Below are 26,534 nucleotides of genomic sequence, written 5' to 3' on the forward strand. Positions count from 1 at the left end.
CCAGTTCAGATGTCTTTTAGTTATTTTCGCCTAATTTGCTGGCTAAAACTTACAGTGCTGAGCAGCGGCTAAAGCAGGCACCCTCGTCTTGCTCCTGATCGCAGGGGAAAGCTTTCAGCTTTTCCCCACTGAGTAACTCATGTTAGCTGGAGGTATTTCATAGACTCTCTTCAGCATGTTGTGGGAAGTTCCCACTATTCCTGGTTTGTTGAGTGGTTTTTTGTTTTCTGTTTTTTAATTAGGAAAGGATGTTAAATTCTGTTAAATGCTTTCTTTGCACTGAGATGACTGTTCCATTCTTGTTCACATGGTGTCTTACGCTCACTGATCGTTACGTGTTGACCCACCCTTGTGTTAACGACTGAGATAAATTCCCACTTGATCATGGTGCGTAGCCACTTTAATACGATGCAAAGCACTAATCGTTGATGTTGTTCTAGGATTTTTGCATCTATGTTCTTAGGGGATATTGGTCTTTGCTGGTAATGTCTGTGGTAATGCTGCCCATGCAGAATGAGATGGGAAGAGTTCCCTCCTCTTCTGTTTTCTCAAAGGGTTTAAGGAAGATTGGTGTTGATACTTCTTTAAACACTTTGGTAGAATACTACAGTAGCTGGGTGTCCCACCCCAGTTATTTAAACAACTTAATGAAAAGAACTGTTTACTAGGCAACATGGTTCTCAAACCTCAGCAAGCGTTCGGGTCAGTTAGAGGGCTTGGTGAGCACAGGTTCCTGATCATACATCAGTTACTGACACAGGAGGCCAGGTGGTGCTGGAAAATATCTGCCCTTCTAACAAGTTCCCAGGAGAACGTGACATTGCTGATCATGGGACCAGAGTTTGAGAACTCGGGTTCCACGGAATCGCGGGTAACCAAATGCAATTTCCCTGGGCCAAGGGAACAAAGTGTTCACCACTGAATTATTAAACCAGAGTCTTACGGAAGGGCTGCCACCTGGCCAGTGGTGGGATTTCTAGGCTTGGAGGGAAGTTCTGGGGGGTGATGGGTGGGGCTGACGCAGTGTACCTGGTTCTGCCTGTGCTGGAAAAACCGCAAACTGGGTTTGGCTGCTGCTCTCGGGAAGAACCGCCACTGCCAACGTGAAGAAGCGTCATCAGAGTGAAGCTGTGAGAAATGAGAAGACAGGAAGGAGTCAGTCCCTCCTCCTCTTCAGTCTGCGGTTTCTATCTAGCACAAAGCAGGACAGGTATGCCGAGTAAAGGACAGGTTCGAACTGAGAGACCAAAACTGGCGCCCTCAGCACACCTGCTACACACGTGAGCGGCTGATCCTCCCCAGCACCTCTCCCGTGACCCAGATCTGCAGTAGCTACAGGATCTGGATCTTCCACAGTTCTGTCCTTTTCCCCTAACTTTTCTACTGGGCATTAAAGTAGAACAATGTCGGGGATAAGGGTGCCAACCCCCTGTGCGGTCGAAAATCCGCATGTTACTTGACTCACCCAAAACTGGACTACTGATCGCCTACTCTTAACTGGAAGCCTTATCAGTAACGGTTAACACATATTTTGTATGTCACGTGTATTACGAAACTGCATTCTTACAATAAAGCTAGAAAAAAGAAAATGTTAAGAAATCTTAAAGTACATTTACAGTATCATTTCATAGAAAGTCCATGTAGAGTGAACCTGTGCAGTTCAAATCCTTGTTGCTCAAGGGCCAGCTGTACTGAGAAGTGCCTCAGAGAATCTCCTGGGTTCCAGACACAGCCCTCCTTCCACCCACTGATGCCAGCAACCCATTTGCCTGAGGAGCCCAAGTGGCAGTCTCTTCCTCCAGCGCAGTGGAACCATAGTTGTGTCACCTGTGTTACCCATGTTCCCTCCCAGTAGCAGCTCAGCAGCTCTCAGGATTGCCGATGCTTTAAGTGTGATGGTAAGGAGAATGCATTCCACTTCCTTAGTTGGAAACCCTTGTGCTCTGGCTGAGAGCGCCATATACTGTCTCATGCAAAGCAGACACTGCCCCGTTACAACTCCATTCTTTAAGGTTTGGGGTTTTTTTGCTTTGGATTCTTACTTTTGACTAAAATTGTACACAACCATATATTTTTGTCTAAAATAGCTAAAACAAACATACAGAGCTTGAAACAATGAGACAATGATTACAATACACACCATGAACATCAGCTATACACCTTAAGTACATACAATATCTATGTCAATGACAATAAAGCTGTTTTTAAAAGTCTCATAGGAAGGGAAAGCCAGGAAGATGGTGGAGTTGGAGGGCCCTACATTCCCCTTATCCCAGGGATACAACTAGATAACACATCAGCATAAACAAGCCAGAAAATGACCTGAAGACTGGCAGAACAAACTCCACAACTAAAGGGAGAGAAAAGGCCACATTTAAGAAGGCAGAAAGGGCAGAGACACAGACTGGGTGCAAAGAGAGACTACAGCCATCTGTGGTCAGGAGAGAGCCAGTGGCATAAAGAAGGGTGAGAAACTGACTATCACACCAGGGAGCCTGGGGAGGAAAATCCCCCGAACATTTGGCTGTGAAAGTGAGGGGCCAAATTTAGTGAGTTCTTAGAACCAGTGGGACTTAAAGCCTGGAACTTTAAAAATCAGCGGGCTTGGCTCTGGGAGAGCCAAGAGGGCATTAGGAAGCCTAATCCCTGTCCTTAAAGCCACAGCACCACCAAAACCAGCAGAGATACAGCATGGGGGCAAACAGGAGGGATTGCGATTTACTCTTCTCCGAGAATGGACAGGAGATGTCCAGAGATCCCTCCAGGAACAAAGGAGCCGGCAGGTGCTATTTCTCTCCCCCTCCCCTCACCATAAACACAAAGCCACCTGTGGGAAGTGGCACAGCACTGACAGTCACTAATTCGCTTATATCACGCCCTACCCACCCACCCCACAGTGGATCCACCCTTCCCAGTCATGCTTGCCTCAGTCCAGCTGCTGTGAGCCCCCTCCCTAAGAAGACTGATGCAAACCCCACCAACACTACCTTTCCAAACCACACATTTTGCAAACGGACGAGCACACACCTTGTTAAATATGCCATACCCCAGCTGGGTCCAAACACTACCCACAACACGCAAAGAGCCTCTGCAGACAACTGGAATAAAGGGCAAAGCAACCAGGACATAGGAAACACACACGGGAAGATGCTCCCTGAAGCACCTGGCCCTGGGGAACAGGAGACACTGCACTGCATGACACTATAGGACCTCCTCATAAGGCCGTTACCCAGAAGAGCAGGAGACATAGCTGACCTTCCTAATACACAGAAACGGAGAGAGGTCGACAAAATGAAGAGACAGAGTAGTACGTCCCAAATGAAAGAACAGGACAAAACCACAATAAGAGACCAAAACAAAAATGGAGATAAGTAATACGCCTGATAGAAAATTTAAAACAATGATCACAAAAGATACTCACTGAACTTGAGAAAACAGTGCAGGACTTCTTAAAAAAGAAATAATACTTCTTAACAAAGAAATAAAAAAGAACGAATCACAGATAAAGAACATAATAAATGAAATTAAAAATACACTTGATGGAATAAATAGGCTAGAGGAAGCAGGGAACGAATTAATGACTTGACAGAATAAAGGAAAGTAAGCTGAGCAAGCAGGAGACAAAAAAGTTATGCAAATTGAGAACTGACCTAGGGAAGTCAGTGAATCCACCAAGTGTAGGAGCATTCATATTATAGGGATCCCAGCAGAAGAGAGAAAAAGGGGTAGAAAATTTATTTTAAGAAATAACAGCTGAAAACTTTCCTAACCTGAAGAAGGAAACAGACATCCAAATCCAGGAGGCAGAAAGAACTCCCATCAAAGTCAACAACAGCAGGCCAACACCAAGATATATTGTACTTAAATTTGCAAAATACCGTGACAAAGGAAAAAATCTTAAAAGCAGCAAAACAAAAGAAGTCCTTAACTTACAAGGGAAAACCCAGAGGTCTTGCTGGAGATTTCTCAAAAGAAACTTGGCAAGCCAGAAGAAAGTGGCATAATATATACAAGGTGCTGAATGGGAAAAATCTGCAGCCAAGAATAATCTATTCAGCAAGGGTATCATTCAGAATAGGTGGACAGAGAAAGAGCTTCCCAAACAAAAACTGAAGAAATTCATGACCACTAAATCAGCCCTGCAATAAATATTAAAGGGACTGTGAGTGCAAAGGAGAGATCAAAAGTGACAAAGATGAGAAAGGAACAGAGATAGAGAACCCAGAAATGGACCCTCAACTATATGGTCAACTAATTTTTGACAAAGCAGGAAAGAATATCCAATGGAAAATCAACAGTCTCTTCTTAACAAATGGTGTTGGGAAAATTGGACAGCCACATGCAGAAGAATGGAACTGAACCATTTTCTTACACCATACACAAAGATAAACCCAAAATAGATAAAAGACCTAAATGTGAGACAGGAATCCATCAAAATCCTAGAGGAGAACACAGGCAGCAACCTCTATGACCCCAGCTGCAGCAACTTCTTGCTAGACATGTCTCCAAAGGCAAGGGAAACAAAAGCAAAAATGAACTATTGGGACTTTATTAAGATAAAAAGCTTCTGCACAGCAAAGGGAAACATTCAATAGAACTAAAAGGCAACCCACAGAATAGGAGAAGATATTTGCAAATGACATATTAGATAAAGGGCTAGGATGCAAGATCTATAAAGAACTTATCAAACTCAACACCCAAAACCCAAATAATCCAGTCAAGAAATGGGCAGAAGACGTGAACAGACATTTGTCCAAAGAGAACATACAAATGGCCGACAGACACATGAGAAAAATGCTCCATGTCACTCAGCATCAGGGAAATACAAATCAAAACCACAATGAGATACCACCTCACACCAGGCAGAATGGCTAAAATAAACAACTCAGGAAATGACAGATGTTGGCGAGGATGTGGAGAAAGGGGAACCTTCATACACTGTTGGTGCGAATGCAAGCTGGTGTAGCCACTCTGGAAAACAGTATGGAGGTTCCTCAAAAAGTTAAAAATAGAGCTACCCTATGACCCAGCAATTGGCACTACTAGGTATTTACCCCAAACATACAAATATAATGATCTGAAAAGGCACATGCACCCCAATGTTCATAGCAGCAATGTCCACAATAGCCAAACTGTGGAAAGAGCCGAGATGTCCATTGACAGATGAATGGATAAAGATGCAGTGTGCATATACATACATGCACACACACACATATATACACACAATGGAATATTACTCAGCCATCAGAAAGGATGAATACTACTATTTACATCGATGTGGATGGAACTGGAGGGTATTGGGCTAAGTGAAATAAGTCAATGAGAGACAGACAATTATCATATGCTTTCACTCATATGTGGAATATAAGACACAGCACAGAGGATCATAGAGGAAAGGAGGGAAAACAGAATGGAAAAGTCATCAGAGAGGGAGACGAACCATGAGAGACTCTTAACTACAGGAAATAAACGGTGGGATGCCAGAGGCGAGGTGGGTGGGGAGATGGGGTAACTGGGTGATGGGCATTAAGGAGGACACACGATGTGATGAGCACTGGGTTTATATGCAACTGATGAATTACTGAACTCTATATCTGAAACTAACGATGTACTATACGTTGGCTAATTGAATTTAAATTAAAAAAAAAAAGGAACAAAGAAAATTTCCAAAAAACAATGACAAAACAAGTAATAAAATGGCAATAAATATATATCTATCAATAATTTATTTGAATATAAATGGACTAAACACTCCAATCAAAAGACGAACAGCGTCAGAATGGTTTAAAAAAAAGACCCATCTATATGCTGCCTCCAGGAGACTCATTTTAGACCTAAAGACACTACAGATTGAAAGTGAGGGGAGGAGGAGCGCCTGGGTGGCTTCGGTGGTTAACTACCGGACTTCAGCTCAGGTCATGATCTCGGGGTCCTGGGATTTAGCACCGAGTCCGGCTCCCTGCTCAGTGAGGAGTCTTCTCCCTCTCCCTCTGTCCTGCCCCCGGTGCTCCCTCTCTTAAATAAATAAATAAAATCTTAAAAAAAAAAAAAGTGAGGGAATGGAGAAATATTTATCATGAAATTGGATGTCAAAAGAAAGCCAGAGTTTTAATACTTATATTGGACAAACTAGACTTTAAAACAAAGACTGTAACAAGAAATGAAGAAGGGCACTAGATCATAATAAAGGGGACTGTCCAACAAGAAGATACAACAATCATAAATATTTATGCACCAAATATGGGAACACCCAAATACAGCAGCTAATAACAAACATAGAGGAACTAATCGATAGTCATAAAATAATAGTGGGGAACTTTAACACCCCAGTTACATCGATGGACAGATCATCTACACAGAAAATCAACAATGAAACAACAGCTTTACATGACACACTGGAACAGATGGAATTAACAGATATATTCAGAATATTCCTTCTGAAAGCAGCAGAATACAAATTATTTTCAAGTATACATGGGACATTCTCCAGAACAGATCACGTATTAGATCACAAAATAGGCCTCAACACACAAAAAGACTGAAATTATACCATGCACCTTTTCTGACTACAATGCTGTGAAACTGGACGTCAACCACTGCAAAGAGCACAAATACACTGAGGTTAAACAACCTGCTACTAAACAACAAATGGGTCAACCAGAAAACCAAAGAAGAAATTTTATTTTATTTTATTATTTTTTAAAGATCTTATTTATTTATTCGACAGAGAGAGAGAGACAGCCAGTGAGAGAGGGAACATGAGCAGGGGGAGTGGGAGAGGAAGCAGCAGGCTCCCAGCGGAGGAGCCTGATGCGGGGCTCGATCCCAGGGATCCGGGATCACGCCGTGAGGTGAAGGCAGATGCTTAATGACTGAGCCACCCAGGCGCCCCAGAAATTTTTAAAACATTACATGCAAACAGATAAAAATGAAAATGCAATGCTCCAAAAACCTTTGGGATGCAGTAAAAACGGTCCTTTTTTTTTTTTTTAAAGATTTTATTTATTAGAGAAAGAGAGAAAGAATCTGAAACAGACTCTACACTGAGCACAGAGCCCTACGTGGGGCTGGAGCCCACAGCTGGGAGATCATGACTGAGCCAAAACCAAGAGTCGGACATTTAACCTAATAAACCACCCAGATACCCCAAAGTAAAAGTGGTATTAAGAAGGACGTGTATAGGGGCGCCTGGGTGGCACAGCGGTTAAGCGTCTGCCTTCGGCTCAGGGTATGATCCCAGCTATGGGATCAAGCCCCACATCAGGCTCCTCCGCTATGAACCAGCTTCTTCCTCTCCCCCTCCCCCTGCTTGTGTTCTCTCTCTCGCTGGCTGTCTCTATCTCTGTCGAATAAATAAATAAAATCTTTAAAAAAGAAAAAAAAAAAGGAAGTGTATAGCAATACAGGCCTACCTCAAGCAAGAAAAATCTCAAATATACAACCTAACCTCACATCAAAAAAAAAAAAAAAAAAAAAAAACAAGTGAAGCTAAAACCAGCAGAAAGAAGGAAATAATAAAGATTAAAGCAGAAATAAATGATATAGAAACTAAAAAAACAACAGACCAATGAAACCAGGAGCTGGTTCTTTGAAAATCAAAACAAAACAAAATTGGTAAAACTGATAAACCTCTAGCCAGACTTATCAAAAAGAGAAAGGATCCAAATAAACAGGGCGCCTGGGTGGCACAGCAGTTACGCGTCTGCCTTTCGGCTCAGGGTGTGATCCCGGCGTTATGGGATCGAGCCCCACATCAGGCTCCTCTGCTGGGAGCCTGCTTCTTCCTCTCCCACTCCCCCTGCTTGTGTTCCCTCTCTCACTGGCTGTCTCTGTCAAATAAATAAAATCTTTAAAATCAAAACAAAACAAATAAACATCACAACTGAGAGAGAAATAACTCCACAGAAATACAAACAATTTTAAGAGATTATAATGAAAAACTGTATGCCAATAAACAGGACAACCTAGAAGAAATGGACAAATTCCCAGAAACATAAAAACTATCAAAACTGAAACAGGAATAGAAAATATGAACAGACCAACTACCAGCAATTAAACTGAATCAGTAAAGAAACCTCCCAACAAACAAAAGTCCAGAACCAGAATGCTTCACAGGTGAATTCTAACAAAGAAGTTTCTCTTCTTAAGAGCTTCTCTTCTCTTCTCAAACTATTCCAAAAAATAGAAGAGGAAGGAAAACTTCCAAATTCATTTTATGAGGCCAGCATCACCCTGATACCAAAACCAGATATGGACACACACCCCCCCCCACCGAAAAAGAGAGAGAAACAACCAGCCAATATTTCTCATGAGTATAAATGCAAAAATCCTCAACAAAATACTAGCAAACCAAATCGAACAACACATGTAAAAAACCATTCAGGGAGCATCTGCATGGCTCAGTCAATTGAGCATCTGCCTCTTGATTTCAGCTCAGGTCATGATCTCAGGGTCCTAAGGATCCACCCCGGCATTGGGCTCTGCTCAGCGGGGAGTCAGCTTGTCTCCCTTACCCACTACCCCTCCCCCTGCTCGCTAACTCTCTTACAAATAAATAAAAACTGTTTAAAATTTTGAAAAAAATTTTAAAAAGCATTCACCACAATAGGTGGGATTTATTCCCAGGGTGCACGGGTAGTTCGATATTCACAAATCAATGTGATACATAACATCAATAATAAAAAGGATAAAAATATATGATCATTCCAACAGATGAAAAGACACCTGAAAAAGTACAATGTCTACACATGATAAGAACCCTCAACAAAGTAGGTTTAGAGAAAACATACCTAACATAATAAGGGTCTTACATGAAAAACCTGCAGCAAACATCATACACAATGGGGAAAAGCTGAGAACTTTCCCCCTAAGGTGAGGAACAATACAAGGATGTTCACTCTCACCTCTTTTATTCAATACAGTACTGAAGTCCTAGCCACAGCAATCAGACAATGAAAAGAAATAAAAGGGATCCAAACAGATAAAGAAAAAGTAAAACTTTCACCATTTGCAAATAACATGATACTGTATCTAGAAAACCCAAAGACTCCACTAAAATACTATTAGAACTACTCAATGAATTCAGTAAGGTCACAGGATACAAAATCAACGTACAGAAATCTGTTGCATTTCTATACACCAATAATGAAGCAGCAAAAAGAGAAATTAAGAAAACAATTCCATTTACAATTGCACCAAAAAATAAAATGAAATAAAATACCTAGGAATTAACAACAGAGGTGAAAGATCTGTACTCTGAAAACTATAGAACACTTATGAAAAAAATTAAAGATGACACAAAGAAATGGAAAGACATTCCATGAACTTGAACTGGAAGAACAAACAAGGTTACAACGTACTACCCGAAGCAATCCACAAGTTTAATGCAACCCCTATCAAAATACCAACAGCATTTTTCACAGAACTACAACAAACAATCCTAAAATTTGGATGGAACCACAAAAGACTCCAAACAGCCAAAGCAATATTTAAAAAGAACAAAACTGGAAGTATCACAATCCTAGATTTCAAGATATAATACACAGCTGCAGCAATCAAAGCAGTAAGGTACTGGTACAAAAACAGAAACATAGATCAATGGAACACAATGGAGTGCCCAGAAATAAACCCACAATTATACAGACAATCTTTAACAAAGCAGGAAAAAATACATAATAGGGGAAAAACCAGTTTCTTCAACAAATGGTTAGGAAAACTGGATAGCTAGCTACATGTAAAAAATATAAAACTAGGGCTACCTGGGTGGCTCAGTTAAGTGTCCGACTCTTGGTTTCAGCTCAGGTCACGAACTCAGGATTGTGAGAATAGAGCCCTGCATCGAGCTCCATGCTCAGCACAGAGTCTGCTTGAGATTCTCTCCCTCTCCCTCTGCCACTCCCCCTGCTCTCTCTAAAGTGGATGGGTAAATCTTAAAAAAAGAAAGAAAGAAAGAAAGAAAGAAAGAAAGAAAGAAAGAAAGAAAGAAAGAAAGAAAGAAAGGGAGAGAGAGAGAGAAAGAAAGAAAGAACGAAAAGAAAAAAGGAATAAAATGGCATCACTTTCTTACACCACACACAAAAAATAAACTCAAAATGGATCAACTCAACTCCTACAATTCAACAATCCACCCCAAAAAATCCAATTAAAAATGGGCAGATAACATGAACAGACACTTCTCCAAAGAAGATATACAGATGGCCAATGGACACATGAAAAGATGCTCAACATCGTTCATCATCAAAGAAAGGCAAATCAAAATAAAAATGAGGTATCACCTCATACTTGTCAGCATAGCTAAAATCAAAAACACAAGAAAACAGTAAGTCTTGGCAAGAATGTGGGAAAAAAGGAACCCTTGTACACTGTTGGTAGGAATGCAAACTGGTGCAACTACTACGAAAAACAGAATGGAGGTTCTTCAAAAAATTAAAAATAGAGGGGTGCCTGAGTGGCTCAGTTGGTTAAGTGTCTGCCTAAGGCTCAGGTCAAGGGTCCTGGGATTGAGCCCTGCGCTGGGCTCCCTGCTCAGTGGGGAGTCTGCTTCTCCCTTTCCCTCTCCCCTTGTTCATGCTCTCTCACTCTCTAATAAATTTTTTTAAGTCAAAAATAGAATTATTATATGATCCAGTAAATGCACTACTGGGTATTTACTCCCAAAATAAAAACCCACTAATTTGAAGAGATACATGCACCCCTGTTTATAGCAGCATTGTTTACAGTAGCTAAGTTATAGGAGTAGCCCAAGTGTCCATCCATAGATGAATGGATAAAGTGTGGTATAAATATACAATGGGGTATTATTCAGCCACAAAAAAGAGTACCTTGCCATTTGCAACAACATAGATGCAGTTAGATAGTACAATTCTAAGTGAAATAAGTCAAAGAAAGGCAAATACCATATGATTTCACTCATATGTGGAACTTAAGAAACAAAACAAATAAGCAAAGGAGAAAACAAAAGACAAACCAAGAAAAAGATTCATAACTAAAGAGAACTGACGGTTACCAGACGGGAAGTGGGAGGAATGACTGTGAAACAGGAGATAGGGACTAGAGAGCACATTTATTATGATGAGCACTGTGTAACGTACAGAATGGCTGAATCACTACACTGTACATCTGACACTAATATAACACTGTATGTTATCAATATTGGAATTAAAATTAAAAAAACAAATGTTTAAGTCTCATGGGATACTTCAATTTAAGTGGGAAAAAGTATATTTCTATGTACTAGCAATAAACAATTAGAAAATTAAATAATTTCATTTACAGAATAAAAATTATATGATCAATTGAATAGATGCAGAAAAAACATTAAAAAATTCAACATTTATGACAACCATTCACAGAGTGGGTATAGAGGAAATGTATCTCAACAAAATAAAGCATATATGTTACAAGCTCACAAATAACAAACTACTCAATGGTGAAAAGACTGGAGCTTTTCCTCTAAAACTGAGAGCAATATAAACATGCTCACTCTTGCCACTTTTATTCAACACATTATTGAAAGTCTTACACAGAGCAATTAGGCAAGAAAAAGAAATAACAGGCCTCCAAATTGGAAAAGAAGAAGTAAACCTGTCACTATTTGCAGATGACATATTATTACATGTAGAAAACCCTAAAGATTCTAAACAAAGAATCCAGTAAAGTTGCAGGATATAGCATCAATATACCAAAAAAAAATCATGTTAGTTCCATACACTAACAATGAACTATCAGAAAAATTAAGAAAACAATTCCATTTACAATTGTGCCAAAGTGAATACAACACCCAGAAATAAATTTAAGAAGGTGGAAGACCAGGGCACCTGGATGGCTCAGTTGAGCGTCTGACTCTTGGTTTCAGCTCTGGTCATGACCTCAGGGTTGTGCGATCAAGCCCACCCCCCCCACACACACTCCCTCTCTCCTTCAAATAAATAAATAAGTCTTAAAAAGAAAAAGGGTGAAAGAACTGTACACTTGAAACTATAAGACACTGATGAAAAAACTGAAGACGCAAATAAATGGGAAGATGCTCAATCTTCATGGGCTTGAAGAATATTGTTAAATATGCATACTATCTAAAGCAAACCTCAAATTCAACACAATCCCCATTAAAATTCCAGCTGTATTTTTCACAGAAATAAGCAATTCTAAAATGTGTATAGAACCATAAAAGATCCCAAATGTGCAAAGGAACCTTGAGAAAAACCAACAAATCTGGAACGTCACACTCCCTGACTTCAAACAATACTGTAGAAGTATAGTAATCCAACAGTATGGTGTTGACATAAAAACAGGCACATATAGGTCAGTGGAACATAACAGAGAGCCCAGACATTAACCCTTTCATAAAGAACCAATTAACTTATGATCAAGGACCCCGAAATATACAATTGGGGGGAAATACAGACTGCTTTTTTAAAAAATTCTATTTATTTATTTGACAGAGAGAGAGAGTACAAACAGGGGGAGTGGCAGGCAGAGGGAGGGGAGAAGCAGACCCCCGCTGAGGCTGAGCAGGGAGCCCAATATGGCGCTCGATGCCAGGATCCATGTGGGATCATGACCTGAGCCGAAGGCAGACATTTAACCAACTGAGCCACCCAGACGCCCCCGGAAAATACAGACTGTTAAATCAGTGTTATTGGAAAAGAGGACAGCAACATGCAGAAGAACGAAACTGGACAATTATATTGCACCATTCGCAAAAATTAACTCAAAATAGATTAAAGACTTGAAGGTAGAACCTTGAACTATAAAACTAGAAGCAGTAAGCTCAATGTCAGTCTTGATAATAAATACAAAGACTTATAGATGCCCAACAAGTACATGATTCTCAATGTCACTTCTCATCAGGAAAATGCAAATCAAAACCACAGTTAGCTGTCACTTTACACCTGTCAGAATGGCTAATATAAAAAAATTAACATGTTAGCAAGAACATGGAAAAAAGGGAACACCTGTTCACTGTTGGTGGGAATGTAAATCGGTGCAGCCACTATGGAAAACAGCATGTCATTTTCTTAGTAAATAAAAAATAAAACTACCACAGAATCCAGCAATTCCACTTCTGTGTATTATCTGAAGAAAACAAAAACACTAACTTGAAAAGATACTTGTATCCCCATTTTATCTGCAGCCTAATTTACAATACCCAAGATACAGAGACAATCTAAGGGTCTCTCAATGCCCTCATGGACAAAGTAATGTGATACATACAGATATAGACACATAAAATAAAACTTATTCACCAGTAAAAAAAAAAAATCTTGCTTAAAAAAATTAAATTTATAATAGCTTCCCCCCAAATTAGGATTAAATCTAACAAAATATGTGAAGGATCTGTATGCAGACTACAAAGCACTAATGAAGGAACCCAAACAAACAAGACTTACATAGTGGAAAGGCAGCATGGCACAGATGTGAACTCCCCAAAACTGATCTACAGATTTAATGTAATTCTTAACAAAATCCCCGCAGGATCTTTGTAGATATACATAAGCAGATACTAAAACCTATACGGTAAGAATGCAGTAGTAGGATAATTTTGAACAGAAATCACGCTGTCTGATTGTAAGCAGCACTGTAGCCGCAGTAATCAAGACGACGCAGGGCTAGAAGGGACAGACACAGAGCAAAGAACCCACAAACAGCCCTGCATGAGCGGCCAAGTGACCACAAAGGTGCAAAAGCAAGAAGGCGCTACAGGAAGATCTAATTCTTTACAACTGCTGCACATTTCTGTAGCCCTGGGGCTGTATTATGACTTTTAACTATTCCTCCACATCCTTTCAATGTATTTTCCACACTATAACCGGACGGGTCCTGATAAAAATCTATCAGATCTTGTCCCTCATTTGCCCAAGAACTGCGGCCCTTCGTACAGCCCAGAGAGTCCACATGCCCTCCCCCAATCCTGCTGCCCCCCTGCACACTAGCCACCCCCAAATCCCTCAAGCTGGCTGCTGCCTCGGGTTTCTCACGTCGTCCCCCTGATGCTTTTCCTGACAGTCCTACTGAAAATCACCACCCAGTTCCCAGAACGATCTCTACCACTCTGACCTCTGGAGCACAGCACTGTGCTGTTCTGAAGGCTGGTTTGTTGGGGAAATGCACTACACTCTGCCAGAAGGTGGTGAATTTGTTCCTGCTCTTCGCCGCAGAGCCAAAACTACAAACTATCTGGGAAAATTCATCCTGTGAAGAGCAGTGTGTTGGTAATCTCACTCTAAGTCCACAGTACGGTCTGCTCACATTTGGATCTCGCACCCACTCTGCTCCCCCGGGACCTACCCTGGAGGAGCTGCAGGGGACGTCCCTGACATGTACTCACTCAGGGTCTGAGCACTGGCTTGAGGGTCAGCAGCAGCGAGAATGATGTATGGGCCGGAACAGCTTACAGCAGGAACAGAGAGGACAGACAGACCAAGGGTAAGAGACACAGGCACCGGAAAGGGGCAGGTGTTCCCTCCGCGGACCTTACCAGTAAGGACAAGCGGTCTGGGCAGGGAACACAGAGGACCACTGGCTGGAGCTTCTGTTCTCGGACAGCCTGGATGTTCTTCTTTGTTCCTGACTGAATATTCCACAAATAGTTGTAGACACCATCCCTCGCCAGCTGGGACTCTGGGCTTCTGATTTTTTTAATGAGATATATGCCTTCTATCCCTTAGCACATACTTTCTCAGACTATCTGGACTGAATTCATGACTATTGTATTTAGCACTGAATTTTCTCATGTATTTTGTGATTTTTGTCTATGTCCCTGTCTAGTGGTGACAAGATGTCTCTGCTCTTAGCCTTACAGTTGTTCACATTACGGGTCCAGGCACAGACCTCCTTGGTGCTCCTGAGCCAGAACCCCCAGCAGGCAGCTGCGGCATGGAGAGAACTCACCCTAAGTCCTAGGCGCCCCAGACCAGGTGCCTGGTGCTGCCACCTTCTCAAAGATACAGAACCTGGCAGGCTCTGAACTTCAGGCTTTTCAGTTGCTGTTCTATTTCTTGTCCAAGGACATGGCAATCTTGGGCAATGGAGTCTGAATTTTATGCTTTTTATGTGTTTTTCTTTTTTCATTTTAAGTTCTGTGATTAAGGTAAATGGAGTGAGCATCCTCACTAGGATTTCCTGTCTGACTTTCCAGCTTTATTGTGTTTGAGGTTTTTTCTTCCTTCCTTATTTTCGATGTTCGCCTGATCTTCCTTGATGTTGCGCCCAGAAATCTCCTATCTCACAATTTATTTCTATTACTGAACACTCTTGAGCTGTAATATCAAGACAGTAAAAAGTCAGCTAGTGGGGAAAGATGGCGGAGGAGTAGGGGACCCTACTTCAAACAGTCCATGAATCAAGCTGGATGTCTACCAGACCATTCTGAACACCCACGAAATCATCCTGAGACATAAGAAGATACACCTGGATCTCTACAAATAGAATATCTCTGGCGGTTGGTCTCCAGGTATGAAGCGAGGAGCTGAGCGACTGTGGGCAGATACTGGAAGATAAATGGAAGGGGAGGGAGCTGCTGCGCGCAGGCGCTGGGAAGCAGTAGCCACCTGCACTGGGGCACGGGCTGGACTCGCAGACCGGCACCCGCGAGAGAGCAGACTGAGACCGTGAGCCTGGGAAGGTGCGCGCAACCGGACTGACAACCGGAGCTCCGGAGCGCACACTCGAACTAGACTGAAACCAGGAACTCGGAAGCACGCATGCAACCAGACGGAAAACCGACGCTCCGGAGCATTCTGCGAACCACACTGTAACAGGGAGCTCGGGAGCGTGCGTGGTAACCGGGGGTGGCTGGCGGTGTTAGAAGCACAAAGACAGAGATGTGCCAGCCCTGGAAGTGAGGGCTGGGAGAGTGGCTGTGGGGTGCATATCCCGGGATACTGTGGCGTTTTTAGCAGCACCGATGGAAACAGAGTTATAGGGGCCAGGAGAGGTCAGTGGAGAGCGGACTGCGATCTCTCTGTTCTGAGACAGAGGCTAGGATACAGCCACTGCTGCTCTGACTCTCAGAAGAGGCACAGAAAACCACCAGGGAAAGCCGCCAGAGAACAAAAGCCCGGAAATACCGGTTCACATTGTGCCCATCCCCATCCCCCCTTGCAGGGGACAGGGAGACTCTACCCAAACAGGGTTGCCTGAATATCAGCATAGCAGGCCCCTCCCCCAGAACGCAGGTGGAAAAAAATCAAGAAGCCCACATCCCTAAGGTCCCTATAAAACAAGTGCACACTGCCTGGGTCCTGGTCAATAATTTGGGCTCTGGGCAACACCACAACCTCTCCTCATCAGAATGACGAGGAAGAGAAACACTCAGAAAAGAAAGGAGAGAGAGAGTGTGGCCTCTGCCACAGAAATGATGGATATGGATATAACCAAATTGTCAGAAATGGAGTTCAGAGTAACAATGGTCAAAATGATGTGTAGACTTGAAAAAAAATATTAACGGGAATAGACTCTCTTAAGGGCAGAAATGAAAGCGAATCTGGCAGAAATTAAAAATGCTATGAATCAAATGCAGTCTAAACTCGACGCTCTGACAGCCAGGGTAAATGAGGCAGAAGAACGAATTAGTGAATTGGAGGATGGGATGGTTGAAGAGAAAGTTAAAACAGAAACTTGGCTCAAAAAAATCCAATCTCAAGAATGTAGGTTACGGGAGATTACTGACTCAAAGAAACGTTCAATGTCTGAATCATCGGCATCCCCAAGGGGGTGGAGAAAGACAGAGGTCTAAAAGAGATATTTGAACAAATTGTAGCTGAGAACTTCCCTAATCTGGCAAAGGAAACAAGCATTCGTGTCCAAGAGGCAGAGAGGACCCTGCCCAAGATCAATGAGGACAGGCCTACACCACGTCACATCACAGTGCAATGTGCAAATATTAGATCCAAGGATACAGTACTGAAAGCGGCCAGGGGGAAGAAAATCCTTAGGTACAGAGGGAAAAATATTAGAATAACGTCAGACCTGCCTACAGAGACCTGGCAGGCCAGGAAGGGTTCGTAGGGTATTTTCAAAGCTCTATCTGAGAAGAAAATGAAGCCAAGGATCCTTTAATCCAGCAAGGCTGTCATTCAGAATTGATGGAGAGATAAGGACCTTCCAGGATTGGCAGAAACTGGCCGAATTCATAACCACCAAACCAGCTCTACGTGAGATATTAAGGGGGGTTCTATAGAAGAAGGCCCCAAGACTGATACAGAACAGAAATTTACAATCTATAGAAACAAAGATTTCACAGGAAACATGACATCATTAAAATCTTATCTCTCAATAATCACTCTCAATGTGAATGGCCTAAATGCTCCCACAAAATGCCACAGGGTTGCAGATTGGATAAAAAGACATGACCCATCTATTTGCTGTCTGTAAGAGACTCATTTTGAAACTAGAGATACATTCAGACTGAAAGTGAAGGGATGGAAAACCATTTTTCATGCCAACAGACCTCAAAAGAAAGCTGCGGTAGCAATTCTTGTATCAGACAGATTAGATTTTAAACTAAAGACTATAATTAGAGATACAGAAAGACACAATATTATTTTTAAAGGATGTATCCCACAAGTGGATATGACAATTATAAATATCTATGCCCCCAACAGGGGACCAGCTAGATACACAAGCCAACTCTTAACCACAATAAAAAGACATATAGATAATAATACGTTAATAGTAGAGGACGTCAACACTCCGCTCTCAGCAATAGACAGATCACCTAAGCAGAAAATCAACAAAGAAACAAGAGTTTTGAGTGACATACTGGGCCAGATGGACCTCACAGATATATACAGAACACTACACCCCAACAACAGAATACTCATTCTTTTCGAATGCACATTGAACTTTCTCCAGAATAGACCATATACCGGGTCACAAAACAGGCCTCAACCGATACCAAAAGGCTGAGATTATTCCCTGCATCTTCTCAGGCCACAATGCTTTGAAACTGGAACTCAATCACAAGGAAAATTTTGGAAGAAATTCAAACACTTGGAAACTAAGAACCATCCTGCTCAAGAATGATTGGGTAAACCAGGTAATTAAGAAGGAGATCAAACAATTTTTGGAGACCAATGAAAATGAAAACACATAGGTCCAAAACCTATGGGACACTGCAAAGGCAGTCCTAAGGGGAAAATACATAGCCATCCAAGCCTCACTCAAAAGAACAGAAAAATCTAAAATGCAGTTTTTATATTCTCACCTCAAGAAGCTGGAGCTGGAACAGAAGAACAGGACTAACCCATGCACAAGAAAGCAGGTGATCAAGATTAGAGCAGAGATCAATGAATTAGAAACCAGGAGCACAGAAGAGCAGATCAACAGAACTAGAAGCTGGTTCTTTGAAAGAATAAATAAGATCGATAAGCCACTGGGAAGACTTATTCAAAAAAATAGAGAAAGGACCCAAATTAATAAAATCATGAATGAAAGGGGAGAGATCACGACCAACACCAATTAAATAGGAAGAATCATTAGAAACTTTTATCAACAGCTTTATGCCAATAAATTAAACAACCTGGAAGAAATGGATGCCTTCCTGGAAACCTATAAACTACCAAGACTGAAACAGGAAAAAATTAATTATTTAAACAGATGGATTAATTATGAAGATTGAAGCAGTGATCAGAAACCTCCCCAAAAACAAGAGTCCAGGGCCTGATGGATTCCCTGGGGAATTCTACCAAACATCCAAAGAAGAAATAATACCTATTCTCCTGAAGCTGTTTGAAAAAATAGAAGCAAACGGAAAACTTCCAAACTCGTTCTATGAGGCCACTATTACCTTGATCCCCAAACCAGGCAAAGACCCCATCAAAAAGGAGAATTACAGACCGATATCCCTGATGAATATGGACGCCAAAATTCTCAACAAGGTCCTAGCTAATAGGATCCAACAGTACATTAAAGGGATTATCCATCACGACCAGGTGGGATTCATCCCTGGGATGCAAGTGTGGTTCAACATTCGCAAATCCATCAGTGTGATAGAACACATTAATAAGAAAAGAGACAAGAATCATATGGTCTTCTCAACTGATGCAGAAAAAGCATTTGACAAAATATAGCATGCTTTCCTGATTAGAACCCTTCAGAGTGTAGGGATGGATAGAGGGAACATTCCTCAATTTCATAAAAACCATCTATGAAAAGCCTACAGCAAGTATCATTCTCAATGGGGAAAAGCTGAGAGCCTTTCCCTTAAGATCAGGAACACAACAAGGATGCCCACTCTCGCCATTACTGTTCAACATAGTACTAGAAGTCCTAGCAACAGCAATCAGACAACAAAAAGGGATAAAAGGTATTCAAATCGGCAAAGAAGAAGTCAAACTGTCTCTCTTCACAGATGACATGATACTCTATATGGAAAACCCAAAAGAATCCACCCCCAAACTACTAGAAGTTATAGAGCAATTCAGTAATGTGGCAGGATACAAAATCAATGCTCAGAAATCAGTTGCATTTCTATACACTAACAGTGAGACTGAATAAAGACAAATTAGGGAATCAATTCCATTTACAAGAGCAACAAAAACCATAAGGTATCTCAGAATACACCTAACCAGAGAGGTAAAGAATCTATACTCTAGAAACTACAGAACACTGATGAAAGACATTGAAGAAGACACAAAAAGATGGAAAAACATTTCATGCTCATGGATCGGAAGAATAACATAGTTAAAATGTCTATGCTACCCAGAGCAATTTACACTTTCAATGCCATCCTGACTAAAATACCAATGCCATTTTTCAAAGTGCTGGAACAAAGAATCCTGAAATTTGTATGGAATCAGAAAAGACCCCAAATCACCAAGGAAATGTCGAAAAAGAAAAACAAAGCTGGCGGCATCACGGTGCCTGATTTCAAGCTATACCACAAAGCTGTGATCACCAAGACAGCACGGTACTGGCACAAAAACAGACACATAGGTGAATGGAACAGAATACAGACTCCAGAAATGGACCCTCAACTCTATGACCATAGCAGGACCCTTTGACAAAGCAGGAAAAAATATCCAGTGGAAAAAAGACCGTCTCTTCAATAAATGATGCTTGGAAAATTGGACAGCTATATACTGAAGAATGAAAGTCAACCATTCTCTCACACCATACACAAGGATAAACTCTAAATGGATGAAAGACCTTGATGTGAGACAGGAATCCATCAAAATCCTAAAGGAGAATATAGGCAGTAACCTCTTCAACATCGGCCACAGCAACTTCTTTCGTGACACGTCTCCAAAGGCAAGGGAAACAAAAGCCAAAATGAACTTTTGGGACTTCGTCAAGATAAAAAGCTTCTGCACAGCAAAGGAAACAGTCAACAAAACAAAGAGGCAACCCACGGGACGGGAGAAGATATTTGCAAATGACACTCAGAAAAAGCACTGGTATCCAAGATCTATAAAGAACTTATCAAACTTTAACACCCTAAAAACAAATAAATAAAAAAATGGGAGGATATAAATAGACACTTTTCCAATGAAGACATATGAATGGCTAACAGACACATGAAAAAATGTTCAACATCATTAGCCATCAGGGAAATTCAAATCAAAACCACATTAAGATACCACCTGACACCAGTTAGAATGTCTAAAATTGACAAGGCAAGAAACAACAAGTGTTGGAGAGGATGTGGAGAAAGGGGAAGCCTCTTACACTGTTGGTGGGAATGCAAGCTGGTGCAGCCACTTCGGAAAACAGTGTGGAGGTTCTTCAAAAAGTCAAAAATAGAGCTGCCCTATGACCCAGCAATTGCACTACTGGGTTTTTACCCCAAAGATACAGAGGTGGTGAAAAGAAGGGCCATATGCACCCCAATGTTCATAGCAGCAATGTCCACAATAGCCAAACTGTGGAAGAAGCCAAGATGCCCTTCAACAGACGAATGGATAAAGATGTGGTCCATATATACAATGCAATATTACTCAGCCATCAGAAAGGATGATTACCCAACATTTGCATCAACATGGATGGAACTGGAGGAGATTATGCTAAGTGAAATAAGTCAAGTAGAGAAAGACAATTATCATATGGTTTCACTTACTTGTCAAGGGTAAGAAATAGGGAGATCATTAGGAGAAGGAAGAGAAAAATAAGGGGGGAGCGACAGAGGGGGAGATGAACCATGAGAGACTATGGGGTCCGGGAAACAAACCGAGGGTTTTAGAGGGGAGGGGAGTGGGGGGATGGGCTAGCCCAGTGAAGGGTATTAAGGAGGGCACGTATTGCATGGAGTACTGGGTGTTATATGCAAACAATGAATCATGGAACACTACATCAAAAGCTAATGATATACTGTATGGGGAGTAACAGATCATAAAAACACACACACACAAAAGACAAGAAAATATATATCATAATAAAATATACATAATCCAAAATTTACCCCTTAAAAAAAAAAAGACAGTAAAAAGTCAGAGCTATACTTCTGAATTATTTTTGTTCTCTATGTTTAATGACAGTGATGATTTCGTAGTAAATGTATATAGCACATAAAAGAAAAAGAGGGAGAAGTGATACTACCTAATAAGCAAGTACAGTAACCTACTTCCTGATCTGACCATAGTAATTCTAGAAAAAAGCACTGTCCTTTTCTGCCATGAAAGAGCACTTGAATCTTTTGTGTGTCTTCTTTTCTACTAGCATGGCAAGCTGCCAAAAGTCTACTTAGGGTAGGCTGGATAAAAAAGTGGTATCAGCAAAGATAATCACATACCACAACTGCTTGTGAATTTCTTTTTTAAGGCTGTGGCCCTGCAATTACATAAAAACCAAAGAGACTTTTTTCCCCCTGAATATATTTGGAAACTGTTTTTCTGCTTTATTGGTTTAAAAACAAACAAAAAACCTTTCCTTTGTGGCAGAGTTTTCAACTGACTGGAATTGTTACCTTATTATAATCTTTCTTTAAAAGAAGTCCCTTTCAATTACATTCTCATGTTATTTCCTTCAAGAATGAATGAATGAGGGGCGCCTGGAGGGCTCCGATGGTTGGGGACCTGCCTTCAGCTTGGGTCATGATCTCCAGGTCCTGGGATGAGCCCCATGTCAGGGTCCCTGCTCAGCAGGAAGTCTGCTTCTCCCACATCCTCTGCCCCTTCTCCCCGCCCGTGCTCTCTCGCGCGCTCTCTCTCTCAAATAAAATCTTAAAAACACACACACTCAAAAATCAAACAAACAAAAAACCAAGAAAAGAAGAACAAATTAAGCCCCAAGTTGGCAGAATGGAGGAAGTAAAGAGTAGAGCAAAAATAGAGAACAGAAAAATAGAAAAGATTAACCAAACTAAGACCTGGTTCTTTAAAAAGATGAAACTGACCAACTCTTAGCTACAGTAGCCACAGAAAATAGAGAGGACCCAAGTCAATGAAATGAAAAATGAAAAAGAAAACATTACAACTGATACCACAGAAATACAAAGGATCAAAAGAGATTACTATGGATTATATGCCAACAAACTGAACGATCAAGCAGAAACAGAAAAATTTTCAGAAAAATACAACCTACCAAGAATGAATCAGAAAAAAAATAGAAAACGTGAATAGATCAATTACCAATAAGGAGACTGAACTGGTAATCAAAAGTCTCCCAATGAAGAAAAGCCCAGAACCAGATGGCTTCCCTCATAAATTTTACCAAACATTTAAAGGAGAATTAACACCACTCCTCCTCAAAGTTGTCCAAAAAGTCGAATAGGAGAGAGTACCCCCAAATTCATTTTACAATGCCAGCATTTCCTCAACAAAGACAGATAAGGACACTACTAGAAAACTGCAGACCACTATCCCAGATAAATGCAAAAATTCCCAACAATATACTAGCAAAGTAAATTCAACAGCCCATTAAAAGGATAATGCAGAGGTGCCCGGGTGGCTCAGTCGGTTAGGCCCCTTCAGCTTGGATCACTATCTCAGGGTCCTGGGATCAAGCCCTAAGTCGGGCTCCAGCCCCAAGCCATCAGGCTCCCTTCTCAGTGGGGAGTCAGCTTCAAGCATGCACACTCTCTAATAAATAAAATCTTTAAAAAATAATAAAAGGATAATTCACTATGATCAAGTGAGATGTATCACTGGGATACAAAGAAGGTTCAACATATGCAAATCAACCAATATGATACATTGCATTAACAGAAAAAAATCTTAAAAGTCCCATCATTTCAATACATACAGAAAGAACACTGGATAAAATTCAACATCCTTCCAATTACAAAGGCCATGTACAACAAGTCCACAAAACAAACATACTCTAAGGTGAAAGGTCAAAAGCTTTTTTCAGGACCAGGATGAGAGTGCTAACTCTTGCCACTCCTTTGAACATAATACTGGAAGTCTGAGCCAAAGAAATCAGGGAACAGAAAGAAAATAAAAGGCATCCAAATTAGAAAACAAGAAGTAAAACTGTTTCTATATACAAGTAATATGATCTTAATAAAGAAAATCCTAAAGACTCTGCTAAAATGCTGTTAAAACTAATAAACGAACTTAATAAAGTTGCATAGTACAAACACATAAAAAATCAGTTGCAGGGGTGCCTGGGTGGCTCAGTGGTTAAGCGCCTGCCTTTGGCTCAGGTCATCATTCCAGGGTCCTGGGATCAAGCCCTGCACTGGGCTCCCTGCTCGGTGGGCAGCCTGCTTCTCCCTCTCACACTCCCCTTGCTTGTGTTCCCTCTCTCCCTGTCTCTGTCAAATAAATAAATAAAATCTTCAAAAAAAAAAAATCAGTTGCATTTCAGGACTTCTGGGAAAATGGTGGAATAGGAGGATCCTGTGCTCACTTCGCCCCATGCATACAACAGGTAACACCCACATCGGTGTAAATAACCCAGAAAATGACCTGAAGACTGGCAGAACAGACTCTCCACAGATAAATGTAGAGAAGGGGCCACACTGAGGAGGGTAGGAAGGGTGGAGATATGGTCTAGAGCCAGAAAGACCCACGGGACTGTCCATAGAAGGATGCTAAGGGTGTGGCCAGAGGAGAGGAGCAGATGCCCTTCCAGGCACCTCAGACACGGGACCTGCCCAAAGAAGTCAAATCCCCATACCATTTGACTCTGAAAACCAGAGGGGACTGGTTTAGCAAGTTCTTACAATCAGTAGGGCTTACCACCTGGAACTTTAAGAATTAGTGGGATAGGCGCTGGGAGAGCAGGAGGGTGAAAGTAAACTGAGTCTCCGCCCTTAAAGACAACAAACAGCCCCACTGAGACAAAGCACAGAATCAGCAGTTCCAAAAACACTTGAGGAATACAAGAAAAAGATTTATTTACTAATCTCAGAGCAGGTGCTGGAGAAGCAGGAATCTTTGGAAGATGTGTCCAAGAGCAAAGGAGCTGGTGAGTGTCATACAACATCTGAACCCCCAGCACAGATACCGGGACACCTATGGGAACCAGCACAGTTTAACACTCTCTAACTAGCTTCCTAACAGTGCACACAGGCCCATATCCTTCTGCAGACTCAGCCCCTTCATCTCAGCCTCCACAGTCTTCCTTAGGCGGCTGCAGTTCCCCTCACAGAGTGGACTGGCACAGGCTTTGCTGGCACTGCGCTCCATCCCCATGCTCTCCTGCAAACTCCCACCCACCAACATACCCTTACCAGAGTCCGTTCAAAGCAGTGCCACAAGCATGGCAGTGCACAAGCGACCCCAACAGAAGCCAGAACCACTTCATAGTGACTCCTGCCCCAGGGAGAGACAAAGATAACCACATACAATAGTCCAACTGCGTCCCCAGCAGCGGACTTGGGGCAGACATCTGGTCTGACTGCAGGACCCGCCCACCAATGAAAGCTTCTGAGGGGACAACACAGGAAGAGTGACCTGCAGTTTGGTGCTACTACATCTCTGGCAAGACTTGGTCTGACTCAATTCAAGCCCCAGGTGGCCCAGACAAGCCCACTAACAACACACGAACCAAACCCTGCCCACAGCAGGCAAAGAGAGCCATTGCAGATAACTGGCCTGAAGGCAAATGTGGCTCAGCCAAAACAGCAGGCACATGCAACACACAGGAGACACCCCTGAAGTGCCAGGTTCTGGTGAGCAGGGGACATTGTGCTGCAGGGCACTATAGGACCTCTTCTTCATAAGGTCACAACTTTCAAGAGCAGGATTTGTAGGTGACTTTCCTAACACACAGAAACAGACACAGAGAGCTACGCAAAAGAAGGAGACAAAGGAATATGTCCCAAATGAAAGAACAAAATAAATCACAGCAAGAGCGCTAATTTATACACCTGATATAGAATTTTAAATAATGGTCAAAAAGATACTTGAGAAAAAAGTGGAGGACCTCAGTAAGACCCTTGACAAAAAGAAAACATAAAAAAGAACCAATACAAGATGAAGAACTTGATACTGAAATTAAAAATACACTACAGAGAATAAATAGACCAGAGGAAGCAGAAGAAAACAATCAGTGACTTGGAGGGAGGACACAGTAATGGAAAGCAATCAATCTGAACAGGAGACAGAAAAAAGAATAATAAAAAATGAAACAGACTTAACAAATTCCATGACACCATCAAGTGTAATAACATTCACGTTATAAGGATCCCACAAGGAGAAAAGAGAGAAAAGGGGAAGAATATTTATTTCAAGAAATAATACCTGAAACTTTCCCACATCTGAGGAAGGAACAGAAATCCTGATCTGGAGGCAAAGACTCCCGAACAAAATCAACCCAAGGAGGTCCACAACAAGAAACACAGTAAATGAAATGGCCAAAAGTAGTGACAGAGAATTCTAAAAGCAGTAAGAGTAAAGAGTTACATACAAAGGAAACCCCACAGAGCTATGAACTGACTTTTCAGCAAAAACTTTGCAGGCCAGAGGGAATGGCATGATATATTCAAAAGTGCTGAAAGAAAAAAACATACAGTAAAGAATACTCTATCCAGCAAGCATACCATTCAAAATAGGAAAGATAAAGAGTTTACCAAACATGTTAGAAGAATTCATCACCACTAAACAAGTCTTACAAAAAATATTAAAGGGGACTGTATGAGTGGAAAGGAAAGACCATAAGCAGGAGAAGAAAAGTAGGAAGCACAAAAGCAGTAAAATTCAGTATACCTATAAAAATCAGTCAAGGGATTCACAAAATGAAAGAATGTAAGGTATGACACTATATACCTGAAACATGGCAGAAAGAGGATTAAAAATTTAGTGCTTTTAGAATTAAACTTAGGCAACCATCAGCTTAATACAGACTGCTATATGCATAAAATGCCATGTATACACCTAACGGTAACCACAAATTAAAAACTTGTAAATGATATGTAAAAAATAAAGAAAAAAGAATCCAAAGTATATCACTAAAGAAAGCCAGCAGGGCACCTAGGTGGCTCAGTCAGTTAAGCACCTGCCTTCATCTCAGGTCATGATCCCAGGGTCCTGGGATCCAGTCCCACATTTCACTCCCTGCTCAGTGGGGAGCCTGCTTCTCCCTCTGCCCCTCCCCCATGCTCAACGCTCTTGTTTAAAAAATTAAACAATTTTTTTAAAAGATTTTATTTA

General features: G+C 41.4%; 1 protein-coding gene across 5 annotated transcripts in view; it reads right to left on the bottom strand.

The window, feature by feature from the left end:
- Positions 1-26,534, bottom strand: part of LOC113270085 (uncharacterized) — a 108,930-nt gene that overhangs the window by 71,031 nt on the left and 11,365 nt on the right. For all 5 annotated transcript variants that reach the window (XM_057305654.1, XM_057305655.1, XM_057305653.1 and 2 more), the window contains exon 2: positions 1,030-1,128. In XM_057305654.1, coding sequence (XP_057161637.1) covers positions 1,030-1,128 — 99 coding nt within the window. The remainder of the gene's footprint in view (positions 1-1,029; positions 1,129-26,534) is intronic.

This window comes from Ursus arctos, unplaced genomic scaffold, assembly GCF_023065955.2.
Source record: "Ursus arctos isolate Adak ecotype North America unplaced genomic scaffold, UrsArc2.0 scaffold_33, whole genome shotgun sequence".
NCBI lineage: Eukaryota > Metazoa > Chordata > Mammalia > Carnivora > Ursidae > Ursus > Ursus arctos.